The sequence below is a fragment of the Rhodnius prolixus genome, unplaced genomic scaffold (assembly GCF_049639745.1).
Source record: "Rhodnius prolixus isolate KJV_2025 unplaced genomic scaffold, Rpr scaffold_2, whole genome shotgun sequence".
In the NCBI taxonomy this organism is placed as follows: Eukaryota; Metazoa; Arthropoda; class Insecta; order Hemiptera; family Reduviidae; genus Rhodnius; species Rhodnius prolixus.
Window position 1 is genome coordinate 53,162,393 of NW_027411592.1, and position 14,709 is coordinate 53,177,101.

At 29.1% G+C, this 14,709-nt stretch overlaps 1 protein-coding gene across 13 annotated transcripts in view; it reads left to right on the forward strand.

Moving 5' to 3' along the window:
* MESK2 (misexpression suppressor of KSR 2) overlaps positions 1-14,709 on the forward strand; it is a 176,085-nt gene that overhangs the window by 154,168 nt on the left and 7,208 nt on the right. For 8 of the 13 annotated variants that reach the window (XM_074116916.1, XM_074116912.1, XM_074116910.1 and 5 more), the window contains 6 exons: positions 2,852-3,051; positions 4,376-4,496; positions 5,071-5,359; positions 6,147-6,413; positions 7,034-7,118; positions 13,914-13,961. In XM_074116916.1, coding sequence (XP_073973017.1) covers positions 2,852-3,051; positions 4,376-4,496; positions 5,071-5,359; positions 6,147-6,413; positions 7,034-7,118; positions 13,914-13,961 — 1,010 coding nt within the window. Of the gene's footprint in view, positions 1-1,514; positions 1,731-2,851; positions 3,052-4,375; positions 4,497-5,070; positions 5,360-6,146; positions 6,414-7,033; positions 7,119-9,749; positions 11,075-13,913; positions 14,048-14,709 lie in introns of those variants that run through there. The other 5 variants (XR_012455097.1, XR_012455098.1, XM_074116918.1 and 2 more) reach the window with 5 other exon arrangements.

The window sequence follows — 14,709 nt, forward strand, 5'->3', positions numbered from 1 at the left end:
CTTGTCTCAAGATTTATTTTATTTCAGTGGAAAATGAAATTACAAGTTAGAGCAATAAAATTTTCAATTATGATAAAAAAAACCTGGTTTATTTCAGTTCAAAAGAATACTTTTTTATTTGTACTAAAAAGTAGTCGATTAGGATTGTAAATATTCCAAAGTTTTCCACCATTTTAGCGCATTAGGCCTTCCAGAACTTGCCTAATGAGGGAAGTATTTCAGCTAAAGGTGCCTCAAACTTGCATGGGTATATTAAAACTGTCCGGCAGGACAGTTGTATAAGGGTTGATCGTCAAAAACTGCACGAAAAAGCGTAACATTGAAAAACACCCAACTTTGACAATTTTTTTCTCTTTCTCTATAAAAGATAAAATTCCCAAATTTTTTTTAAAATAAAGGGCAAATCCTCCTTTGTAACTATAATTTTTTTGCAACCACCCAGATCTAATAGGTTTCGAGAAAAAAGTTGCCAAAAATGAGCAAAAACGGCTTTTTCAAAAAATCTTCTTCTTCTTCTTCTTCTTGTTGTTACCTTTTTTGTAAACTGCGTAGCGCCTATTTTCACCGATTTTCATGAATGAGGTGTCATTCGATTCGGAATTTTATGTAAATATGTGCCTTTTTGGGGGTCTCGACCCTGTACATCGAATGGGAGAGGAGTTAGCCCCCTTTATGTAAGGCCCCCTCCAAAATTATTATTACTAATTACTCTGTAAATCTTGGCCCGATTTTGATAAAATTTGGTAGGACGATAGGGATAGGGCTCCCCTACGTAACATTAAAGCGGCGATCAGCTCTTACACTTGTTAAGGGGAATATTGGAATCGTTTCAAATTATCGACACGTGAACCGATTTTCATGAATGAAGTGTCATTCGAATCGAAATTTTGTACAGATTTGCACTTTAAAAGTCTCGACGCTGTGCCTCATAAGGAGGGGGAGTTTGTCCCACCCAAGTAAGGCCCTTTCTAAAACTATTATTAACCAATATTTCCATAACGCTTAGTCCGATTTTGATAGAATTCAGCTCGAATAAGTGGTTAAAGCTCCTCTGCGTGGCTGTGAAATGCCATCATGCTCTTGCGCCTACTAAGAGGAAGTACTGCAATCGTTTAAATTATCAATGAGTGAACCTATTTAAATTAATGAATTGTCGTTCGATTAAATAAATCAAGTTTATTATTTCAGTGGAGAAATAGAGAAATCTTTCTCAAACTCTGTTCCGCATTTTGTTGGTTTGTTTTTTATTTTAATTTCTTTTTCGCAAATTTGTAGCCGACATACATCGTCCAAAGCTTGAAAAATAATTTTATTTTTATTAATTTTAGACTCTTTTTATTAATAAATGAAATAAATATTAAAAAAAATATTAAACTACGAAAATGTTGTTTAATATCCACATGTAATAAACAAACACCATCTGTGCAATCATTAATCAATTTATATCCAAGGGAAGGATGTCGGCCAGATTAATATCAATTAGTGAATCTGCCTCCACTTCTTTTCTAAACCAGTCGCAACTAGTATCGTGTTCTTCTTCTGCTTCGCTGCTAGTGTTCTTCATTCTTAAAACTTTCATTACTTCTTCTGGATACCTCCCAGAGAAAACAGTTTTGTTACAGTCAAAGGAAAACTTTAATTTTATTTTCTATTTAGTATAGTGTGTGTGGATTTTTGGTTATACGTACAACTTTTACTAAACAGAAATCATGGATTTACCAATGTAATCAGTGAGTTTATTTTTTTATACTTTCCGCATTATAGATTGTAAAGTAGCTAATCTAGAATTGATTAATCCCTAAATTCTCATCACAATTGTGTAAAGATAAGAATAAAGTAAAGAAACTTTTGTAAAAAAACATGGAGATGTAGAAAAAAGAAATTTATTTTCTGTTAATTTTTAGGTTGATTTCTAAATACTGTTTTAATTAGAGCATCTTTAGGTCCTAAAACCTGTTTAGGTTCTTATTAATAGCTAAATGTATTAGATATAATGTTCAACCGTACATAATTTTTATGATCTAAAAAAAAACAATTATGTTTTCTATAAATAACGAAAAATGGAATCCAAAAAAAAAGGCTATAAAAAAAAGCCTTTTAAATGTTTGAAGGTTAGCATTTCAAACTTACCAAAATCCATTGTAATCAGAAAGTATACTCATTGCACATTCATGTAAAAGTTTAAAAATATATTTAAGTAGAAGAGAATTAGTAAAATTTGGATTTAAAGTTGAACTGTTTGCTCTAAATCTTAACATTAGCAAAGACCAACTAACTACCTCCTGTAGTAGGGCTTACTAAACTGTAATTTTTACAAGAACTGGAGGTGTAAGTTAAAAATGTTGTTTGTGCTGTTGACCTTGGCTTTGTTGTAGTAATTCATTAGAAACGTTAGTGTGTTTTGTGTTGCAGGTCTGGGGCTATCTATCTGTAAAAATGTCTTAAGGTGTCAGTCTATATTTTTACTGTTTTTGTTTTAATCTGAGCTAAATCTAGAATTGCCTTAGTGTGGAAATATCTCTTCTTGTTTCTGACCTAAGATAGCGGGCAGAAAGATGTTGCTGTATTAGGCTACTTAGTAATAATTCTTCAGTGATAAATGTATGAATATAACGTTTAAACTTAACTAAGATAAGATGGGGAGCAATAACATCTTATTGAGTTTTACTACTTATTTATTTTTAATTTTTTAGTATAAAGATTTTCCTAATCTGTTTTTCGTGACGGTTACAAGCATTTGAATCATAATATTATCTCCCACTTTCTCTTTATTTTCTTACAAACACCCAGCACAACTCAGAAAAAACCACATTACTTATTATTGGAATTGTAATGATATTGTTATTTTCAGCACGATGCCTTCGGACAGTATGGATGACATAGAATTGAAAAACATCCAAATGCAAATGGCTAGCAGTCGCAGTTTGAGCAGAGATGATCCCACTATAGAAGAGATAAGGGTGGAAACTGACCGAGGTTGCCTGATGGTTGCCGTACAAGGGAGTAGAAATAAACCAGCAATTCTTACCTACCACGATCTTGGTCTTAACTGTAAGTACTCCTATTTCTATTTGTTTAACCTGATGGTTGAAGAAAACTTTCTTTAAATGATAATAATACCAAAGCTTTCTGTCTGTGTATTTTCGAAGAACGACACAGCATTGAAAATGCTACGAGTGGTTGCCAAATATTGGCATCAGGTGTTAAAACGATTTTTCATCAGCGGAATAAATAAATGCATTTTTTCAAAAATAGGTTAATAACATTTTGATTCATCAATTTGGTATTTTAACCTAAGTGATTATGAGAGTTGAGAAATCATACATCCACTTTAAGATGGATTTTTCGCTGATTGAAAATGTGAAGATTCCAAAATCTGATTGATAATTCTGTTTGACCATGGTTATTGTTTTATATTTGTTTGTTTTATTTCAAAGGTTAGAGTTTCATTTTATAATCATGTAAAATGGTCATATTTAACAAACAATATTTTGCAATAAACATTTTTTTTCTCAATGTTTACGTATGTCCCTTGTTTGTTATAGGTCTGGAAAACTCGTCTGCCTCTGTACGCCGAACGTTTTGGAAGTGTGTGTCTGGCTGATACCAAACGAAGGTGTGCTACGTGTGAAGGGAGGTCCACGAGAAAAGAGATCTATTGCAGTTTGTTTTTAAATGTAGTATTGTAGCATGTTACGTGTTCCTTTTGCTTTCGTTATTTTATTGAAATAGATTGTTGGTGATGAACCTATGGTGGAGTTTAGTGGCGTGGAAAGCGAAGGAAGTATTTTCCTTTTTGTTATTCACGTCGCACTCGTTTCATTTTGTTCTGTAAATGTGAAAAAAAGAAAAGAAAATACCCTCTTAGCCTTTTCACCACAATACTTCAACAAACGTTCAACACCAACAACTTGGAATTATGGAAAATAAAATGGCAAAAAAGAAGAAATATATTAATTAACTATAGAACACAGATACAAATAAATTAGAATATAAAACTGCATAATCAAAAAAAAAATCAAATCAAGAAGGCAACAGCTGCTGTTGTATTACTGATAGAAAACAGAGTATAACCTCCTGTATGGATCTTACTTATCGCACGTAGCATGCCTCCGTTTCCACTGACTCGTAAGAGAGAGCACATTCCTTGCCGAAACGTTAAGCTTACGGAAAAATACAGAGTTTTCCATACCTACACTTAAACAGAGCAGAAAAGAATTTTTTAGTTTGGGAATAAAAAAAAAAAGTAAGTATGGTTAGAATTCATAGTTTAGGAATGAATATATTTTTCTGAAATTTACTATTTTTATCATGCTCTTAAATTAATTTTTTTAAATACTGATTTAATTTTCTTTTTTTTTTTTCTTCCTTTCAGACATATCATGTTTTCAAGCTTTCTTCAATTTCTCCGAAATGAGAGCTTTGTTAGAAAATTTCTGTGTTTACCATGTCAACGCTCCTGGACAAGAAGAGGGAGCTACTCCACTGCCAGAAGAGTAAGAAATTTGTAGATACTTGTAAGAAATAGTGGTACTTACAAAGTTTTTTTTTCCGAATTAGCACTCATCAATCAGCATTGAGCACTCAAATTATGAAATGTTTACAGAAATATACACCTTTATTTCGTAAGAATAAGTGCTAGTAAACGCTTATATGTTAAGAGTTGTTTCTTTTAAAACTATAGAACTACTTTTTACTTAGCAGAACTTCAGAAGTATTACAAATATATGTCAAAAGTATTGCATACTTACATAGATTTTTGCTGTTAGGCAAAATGTCAGATTTTAATGCTCAAAACATATTTTATGGCAGGCTTGTTTTGTTCATGCACATTCGTGCTACTTTTGGCAAAATGTTCAGTTAAATTTAAAATTTAGAGACACTCACATTTTTTGAGTTTTAAGTTCTCATTATCAAGAGGTTGAAACACGGCTAGGACTATTTAAAGTTTAGGAAGAAGTCTGATTTGTTCTAAATATTTAATCCTCAGCTATTAGTTTTACAAAACTTTTTAATTGTATTATTTTATTCATTAATTTTGTATTTATTTATTTTTTTTTTTTTTAATAGTTATGAATACCCAACAATGGACGAGCTAGCTGCTCAACTAAATTTCGTCTTGTCGCATTTTGGATTAAGAACAGTTATTGGCTTGGGCGTTGGAGCTGGTGGTAATGTACTAGCAAGGTTTGCACTCGGACACCCTGATAAAGTTGAAGCACTTTGCCTAATAAATGTTGTATCAACCCAAGCTGGTTGGATAGAATGGGGATACCAGAAACTTAATGCAAGGTATCTTAAATCAAAAGGCATGACTCAAGGCGTATTAGATTATCTTATGTGGCACCATTTTGGCAGGGTAATAACTTTATATTATTATAATATTTCTATTTAAATTACGAATATTTTTTTTTATTGCAATTAATGGACCCATTATTCTAAATTTACTGAAGAAATTTCAAATTTTTCTATCAGTTTTGTGGACAATTGCTTCGTTTGTGTAGCAGATATTCATTTTAAATTAATCATCAGAAGAAAATAATGTAATATAAATTTATTGTAGTAAATTATTGAATTTAGTATAAACAAATACAATTTAAAATTGTTAGTTAGCTAGCCCTTTTAAATATAATAATTTACAGACCAATTTACTGTTTTGAGACCCAAAAGGAAGCTTTTAACACACAATGAGTGAATAATATAGCGATAGTGTTGCATATTTTTCTGAAAATACCACATTTAAATCATTTGCTGATAGTTTAGATGACAAACATACCAGTATAATAGTGTATTAGTAACTAATCAACTCCAATATTTCCTACAATGCCAGTTGTGTAAACAATTTATTGTAAGTGCAATGAACATCAGTCAGTATAAAAAAATGAAATAAATTCTATCTAGTATAATTTGTGCACTTTTAAAATGCAATTTAATCCAATATCTAAGTTTAATAAAACCTACCTTACCTAACCTTTAGCGGTTAGCTTTTTCGTCTAATTTAGAGTTTTTCTTCTGAATTATTGAAAAAATGTAAACAAAAACACTTAAAAAGTGTTTTTTGGAATAGTAAGCTTTCTTCACTTGTACAATAACTTTTATTTAGTATTACATTTTGATTTGTTGCTAATTTCATTTACATGTTTAAGGGCACTGAGGAACGAAACCATGACTTAGTACAGGTATACAGAAGTTATTTTGAACGCTGTGTACAACCAGGCAACCTTGCTCGTTTCATAGATAGCTATATACGTCGTACCGATTTAAATATGACTAGATGCACGGATGCAAATAGAAAAGAAGGTTTAACATTAGCCATGCCTGTAATGAACATCACTGGATCACTTAGTCCACATGTGGATGATACAGTCACGCTCAACTCAAGATTAGACCCCACTAATTCATCATGGATGAAGGTTAGTTTGTATTTATGTTGATATATAATTATTAAATATCTTGATAAGTGCAAAAAAAAAAAATGTATATAATGAAGAGAGTCTTTTATCTGATGAAGCGAATATTTTTGTAGTTTTATCAAAAGGGCTTTACTTAAAAAATGTTTGCTAGGACTGTGTGAAGTAAACAAAATTAAGAGATAAAAACAAAAATGAGATAAGCAAGGGAAAAAAAAGACTTTTAAATAAGTATTGTAGTGTTTATTTATGTTTTTTTAGTGACTAGATTACTGCACTTTAAATCAGACTCAAACAGAAATTAATATTGTTGTCATGCTTTGCTAAGATTATAATCTTGAATTGGGAAACATTATTGTGTTTTAAGATTTCTCGTGGTACAGACACGAGACACTGCCCTTTTCAATTTGTTGAACTTTAGTCTAATCTTTTCAATACCTTCACTTGTGAAAAAAGATGTTTAACCACATTTGTGGAAACCACTCTCATTCGTATTGCAGTTTTATTTGCAAAATGCTTCGTTACTAACTAAACCATACCATGAAGATCAACAATCTTCCCTCGGAAACATACACTTGCAGCTCAAGTAGTAACATCTAATTCAGATTTATTTATTTTTTTAGATTTCAGACTGTGGAATGGTGTTAGAGGAACAACCAAGTAAGATAAGTGAGGCTCTTCGTCTGTTTCTTCAGGGCCTTGGATACGGTAAGTGCTAACATAGTTCAAGACTAGCTATTAGTTGTTTAAATGGTAATATTATAAATATTTAAATAACATTTATATAGGTATTTCTATCAAATAAGATTGGTGGTTATATAACATGCAAAATGAAAATAACATTAATATGGAGATAATATATAAAAGATTTCTACCATATGTAGTTAATCCACGGACACATATTGTTTGGAAAATCATGATCACAAATTAAACATGATTTGTTATAGAAAATATTTTTCTCAATTTTTGCTGCTTGTTTGCTTTTCATTATTAAAATCGTGCAAGAAGATTTGCTTAATTTTTCTCTTTCTTTCTTTTTGCTATTTCGTGTAGAAACTTATTTATTTCCAGTTAGATTTTAACATTATATCGAGTAGGTGTTCATTCGTTAATTAAAATCATTTTCATTCATTGACATGATCCCGAAAAGGAGTGCTTAAAATTGTCATTTCATTTCTTTTTTTTATACAAATAGCAGCATTGCATAATAGCTGTTAATCATAATATTGTCACAAATAAAATGGTGGAGAAAATTAAATATAATATTTCCACCTGATTCAGAGTATAATCGTGAGCTATCAAGTGAATGATTGACGCAGAATACTTAGTTTTATGCAAGGGCATGTAATAATAACTAGCTTTTTAATAATTATTTAAATGATTAAACATTAAAAAAAAAAAAATCCATCTTGTAATTACTTTTTATTAAATAGTTAGATATTATTTTGTTAAGCTAGCTTATATTTATTTTGCATTTTGCTAACAAAGTGGGCTGATAAAAAGCTAAAATAAACATTTTAAAAACTATTTTAAAGTGTTAATAAACGCTTCGTAATACCATTCATTTGTTAATATTTTTAATATTACAATAGTTTTTTATTAAAGTTTATGTGAAATGCTTCTGATGTAAATATAGAATGATTTTGCAAAATATTGTGCACCTAATAGGAAATTTTTGACTAATTATAAACATTTTGATTGACAAAGAAGCAATTTTGTTAATTTCTGCCTTCTTTACTTCACGTATACTAACAACTAACAAAATGAAAATGCCGTTTTATTGAACTTAAATTTAATGTGTGCTAGTGGTATTTTTTAAGATAGGTCCAATGTTATAAAGTGACGAGAATATTCTTGAATCTTTTTAAAAGGTACGTGTACTAATTTCAGGAAGGGGTTTGCCTAGATTTTGTCTAGACTAGGGACACATCGTGGCAATGTCGTGAGGTTTATTTAACATACCCTCTATTTAAGATAGGTATTCGTAGAGCAGCTCTTGGTTTTTTGACTCAACTCTTGTCACATCCAGATCTTTGATCATAACTATAGTGTTTTGTTTTGCCTTCGACACCCTTTGTAAGAGTTGTTACTTCCTTTTGAGAGACAATTCTGCACGTACCTTAAGCAAATCCGTTAAGAGACAGTTGCACATACTACTTACATTAAAAACTAAGCGTAAAATATTACGTCTTGATCCCTTATTTTGTGATTACAGAAATTTGAAAAATTGAAGTAAATATGAAATGAAGGATTTTTTGCCTTGATCGAAGATAAATTTTAAAGTAATCTAAAGTAATTTTATAAAAATTGGTGCAAAATGGAATCCTTCAGTAGGGTATTGTTTTACTTTAATTTGAAATTGTTATATAATAAAACTTTATCTCCGGATTAGCATTATGTTATTCAAAAAAGAATGTGAATTCCAAATGTTTCCGAGATACTTTCTTCGAGTGAAAACGTAATTTTTTTTTCCGTGCTCTAGTACATTGTACAATCAAATACGCTTATTTAAAATAGTAAATATCTATGTAACCAAACCTGTTTAATTATATATAGTGCATTGTAAATTAATAAATTCTAAAATAATTTGAAATTTTTCAACAATCCTTCATTATAGATTAAGTAACAGCTATTAAGATTTGTTAAGTATGTGTAGTTTTGCGAGGCCTAAAACTTTTTATTCCTATATTGTATCTATAACTTACGAGGAGGCCGTCAATTTTTCAATCTCGGCCTAAAATTCGGAGCATTTTGCATATAGAAAATCAAAGTTTGATTATACCATTACGACATTTACTTCCCATATTGTTTACAGGTAATTGTCATTAATCAGGGCGAAATAGGTTTCATTACCAAATAACATTTTACTGAATAAAAAACTGTTTTTATTATTTTTGAAAAAATATGGACTAATATTTTCAAAATTTAATAGCTTACAAAATATTTAAGGTTTTAATTTTATCCTAAACCATAAACCATTTTATCCTAAAACCATAGAATTTTCTTGTAAATTACTTTCTATTCAAAGACATCTTACTAGTTTTCTGAAATCATTGTTTTGATATTTTTTGGTTTTTGTTTCTAGTTATTGATAGTTTTTGATATCAAAATAATATAACTAATGAAATGTACACAAATAATGAAACAAAATCCTTTGTGCCTCTTTATATAATATATATATTTACATGTATGCGCTATTGTGATTGCACTTGTAAATATTTGAAATAAAATTTAATATTCAAACTATTGCGATTCATCGTTATTAATCTCATGTATTTTCAAATATCAAATTCATATTTATTTATTCAATATAATTGCTCTTCTTTTTTTTTTAATTAGGAATAGAGTGAATCTTGTGTTTCGTGATTGTCTAGAAAAGCAGCAGTAGTATCGTTACACTTTTTAATACACATACCGCGCCGAAGAAAATTCAAGAAAATAAGAATACCAGGAATATTCTACATTGAAGAAGTAACTCATAATAGTTTAGAAATGTGAAACTATAATGAAGCCAATTCTTCATCACCAAATGTGTTAACATGTTATCACTTTGTTTTTTTTTTTAAATTGTTATTTATTTTTATTTTTTTTTATAGATATTTTAAGCGAAATTTAACGCGGTTTCACATTAAGCAAATAGTTTAAAAGTGTCATCTATCATTCAAGCCAGTGTTCATAAAAAAAAAAAAAAAAAAAAAAAAAGTAGGATTTTCATAGTTCGTCACTCTATTATTCTTGCCTCTTTGTTTTTGGATGATTTTTAAAGCATTTATTATTGGTCACTCATGATAAAGTTGTAAGAAATGGATTCTCGTGTTCTTCAAAGGCTAAGAGAAGCGATTACGTTGACTTAACGCTGCGTATACCATTTTTAATCAAATGAATGAATAAAATGGACCTTTAACCTATATATACCAATATTTTTTGTAAAGGAGAACAGTTTTCGGTAATTTTTTTTAATTTTTACTACTCCACATTTTGACTGCCAAAAATAATGGTTTTTTTCCTCTATAATTATAGAGAAAAATACCTTTCACCCAAAGACAATCAAACCCATACTGTTTTAGGACAATACAGTCTGAAAAAGCTGATTCACTCTGATCTAGCAAATTTAGTAAATTAAAGTAATTACGAAATAGTGATGTGATCTAACATCTAACTCTTTGTATTAAGCTATACTTTTGGAAGCATTTCATAATCAAATTGAAGAGAAAATTTGAAAAATATATATTTGAATGATACAAAATATATTAATCTTATTTATTTTAAGCTTTTGCGAGTAAAAAAAAAAAATCAGTGTTATATGGAGGAGAACAGTTTTTGTTCTACAGTAATTGGTATTGCAAGTGGTAAATTATTGTTACATTTCCGATAAGTTAAAAGATCATAACCATTCCAAAACGTTGTGCAATGTGCAGTTTTGTTATAATAATTATTATTGACTTATTACGTACATATATATCATTTAAGATTCAATTTAATTATTTTTTGATTATGCGATTGCACTTCGTGAAAAAAAAAAAATGTCACTATTGTACAAAAAGAACAGAAGTGCCATTAAGCTTTGTATTCTAGATGTTGGGTATGTCTTCTTTTTTAAGTCACTGAAACCACATTCTGCTTTGTGTTTTTTTACATTCTTTCCATGGTGAGAATTGCACTTGGTATGTATTGATCACTCGTTGCATGGTTTCTTTTTTCATTTTATTTATTTCTGTGGCATGTTTAATCTAATGGTAATCATAAAAGGGGTTTTCTATAAACTTTTAGTTACTGTTATAACTTTTAACCTAAAAAAACTTGAAAATTTAATTTAATATCATGCTTTTTATTGAAGTGCTTTCCTATAGTTAATTAATTTTTATATGTTGACTTAAGCATGGGTATTTTATCCAGGCTAGAATGTAGCCATGGTCACTTTTCAATCCTTGTACAATGAAACGTTTTTTTTGCAACGGTCATCTTTGAAATTTGGATACATTTTAATATTATTTTCCAAATTTCTGGCAGAAATAAATAGGAAATGTCTTTTGAATTTTCTGTCAAGCTTCGTTATAGAAAAAGTAGTTGTATACGTCTCAACTAAACGTTTTCTTTATGACTAAGTGGATAATAATAAATAAAAAAAACTTTAATGGAAGGCAAAATCTTTGCCATATACAAATAGTACAAATAATTTCATTGACCCGATAAATTCATTTAACTGAAACTTACTATTACAGCTAGAAACCAACGGTCAAATGGCGAGCCTTAAAAAACAGAGTAATGGCATAGTCTAAAATGACCGCACAATGTATTTTGTAACCTAGCATTCCCTAAGACTTCCGAAAGATAACTCTCATGGGGCCGGTCGCGTATTCCCTCCTGTAGTTAATTTTTTTATGAATGGAGAATGGAGGAGGTTTATACAATGCGTTACCTGATGGATGCACTTCGAAAATGTTTTTATGTTTGTTCATAAAATATAAAACATAAAATGAAACGGATAAAAAGCAATATTTTCTTTGTTCAAAAAATAATTTGTGAAGCCTCAGCCTTGACACATAATAAGCGGTTAAAGCTACTGTGTAACCTCTAAATCAAATCCCTTATTAATTCATTATGCCAAATATTATAATATTATAAAATATAAAACATTAAAAACTATATTGTAAATAATTGTTCTTATATATAACTAGGATGTCTTTGTAAATTAACTTAGATTTAAGCCGTTTGAGTAGTTTTGCTGTTATCAATTCTTTAAGAGTCAGCTTATTTATTTTAATTTTAATTCTCATTAAACTTTTATCAAATGCTTTTAATGCTATTATAAATTATAGTACGCATCATTAAGGGCAACTTATATAAGATTGTGGCGTTTGATGATATTTATTTAACTGTCTTAGTTTGAACTCATTCACTTTAAAATTCTCTGTGTACTCATTACTTACTTCTCTATCCGAATAGTTGCAAAAGTTTTTCAATTACCATTTTAATTAATTAAAATTACGTTAAGTAAATTTTATAAAAACTACAATTAAGTAATTAATAAGTCCAAGAGTTAATTATCAATTATCAAGCTAAAGCTGGCCAGTTTTTATTATCAAAACTTATAAACCTCTTTTTTTGGGTGGCCACATTTTCTTTTTTGGTTTTTGGTAGTTGTAAAGACCAGACAAAGGGATTATTTTTTAAAGTTCTCTTCAAACTTAATAGCACTTCTGTTGGCTAATGGGATAAAATTGAAGAAATTATTGATTGCTTTTTCTTATCTAAGCAGAAATGATTATATTGCTCAGTGCTTAAAAACTGTTTTATACAATTGACTTATTCTAACAAATTTATGGGCATCAAATTTCCTAAATGATAATGTAGATGCTTTTTCATAATACAGTTTTTCCTGTTATAATTTATTACTTTTACATTGAAACTTGAAAGATTACAATATAACAGTTTTTAATATCATTAGGAAAGAAGTAGAGACAAGAATTTGTAATTGCTTAGAGGGCTCGTAAAATTTATTTTCGAGAATAACTGTTCTTTTCAATGGTAAATAATGAAAATTATTAGATCTTGTTTCAGAGTAAAATAGGAAAAACTGAGTAATAAATTCAGTAAAATGGAAACTAATTTGACCAAAATTATTCTTCCGTTTACTGTAGAATTTAAAATAGAGCTGTCGCGTTCTATTATGCATGGAATTGAAACTAAAGTTACCAGTTCAAGATCTTTGTGAAATTACTAAAAATTTTATTTGTTAAAATATATTTTCACCCTCGTTAAGACAGATATGCACTTAAGTCCATTTTCTAGAAACCACTTTTGTTGGACTCAGATACCTCTAAAGGAAAAATTTACAGTGAAAACTACATGCGAAATTTAACAATACTAGCATTATTTTAAAAAGAAGGTAAAAATTGAGTAATATAATCTATAATTTTCCGGGCACTTTTCTTAAAACCTAGAATTATTTCCCGTGAGTAACACAGTAATTAAAAACTATTAATAAAATCTAATATTTCATAGGAATTACAATTTCAGAATATGTCAGCCATTTCTTTTATTATTTTTTTTGTTTACTTGATGGTGCATTTTATTCTAAAATAAATTTCTTAATCACTTATTTACCAATAAATGATTATGGAGCCTAAAGATTGTTTTTATTATAGATAAATAATCGTAAGCCATTAAACGACGGTTTTAGAGTGTTTAATTTTTTCTTTAATTAGTACAAAATAAATTGTAGTTACCAATAAAATAAATGCTCCCAAATAGAGAACTAGTTACATCACCTGAATTTTCAATATTGTAGATGCACTTTTGCAATTTGATAATTACTATAGATTATCAAAATCTTTTTCTTTTTTTTTAGTTTATGTACATTACAAGTGGTATTAAGATGTTTTTAGTATTAGGTTTTTTTTTTTTGTATTTAAACATATAAAATATTTTATAAATTACTAATAAGTATTTTAGTCGGAACTAATAATTTTAATATTTTTTTTTGGTTTGTTCTTTTTCTAGCTGTCAGAGTGGGTCGTAAGAGGATTAGTACATCATCCTCAGTGGAAGGTAAATGCACATAATGTAGTGTTGGGGTTAGAGAAGCTGATGTTATCCTACATATCTCTCGGCTACGCACATAAGCTTTGCCTAGTGTAAGTTTTTGTTTGCTTTTTGTCCTATCTCATTCTGCCTGCTGAAAAAGATGAACAAAAAACTTCCAAACTGAAAAGAAACTAACAATTTTAATCTTTTTTTTTTAAATCAAATTTATATAAGATTTATTTTCTTTCGTTAAAAAGTATTCACTTGAGTTAAAAAAGAAAGAAAAGACATTCCTGTTAATTTTGTTTGTTACTTGTTATGTTTTCATTGGTTAACATTTATTTGTTTTTTTGGTTTTTGAAGTCTGGATATTTGTTAATTGTTTTGTCTGGTTAAATTTTTACTTACTCGTTTTCTTAATAAATTTGTCTAATTTCAATTTTCAAAGTAAACATGAACTAAACAAAAACTAAAATACTGAAAAAAAAAACTCTTTTGAGTCCTCCGTGTTGGACTTTTTGAAGTACACACTGCATACATATTTAAATGTTAAGAATATATCCTTTTCATTTGACTTTATCGAGCTGAAAGATAAGTAATTTTGTTGTTATTTAGTGTATTACAATCAATTAATTAAACTGTGCCAGATTCGTCGAAACAGATGTGGATATTTATCGTTGGAAAGCCATTTGTCCTGAAGGATTTCCAATCCTTTCAGTAGTGAGCTCAGATGTCTTAAAATTTTAAAATTGCCAGTTCAACTTGATGTGAA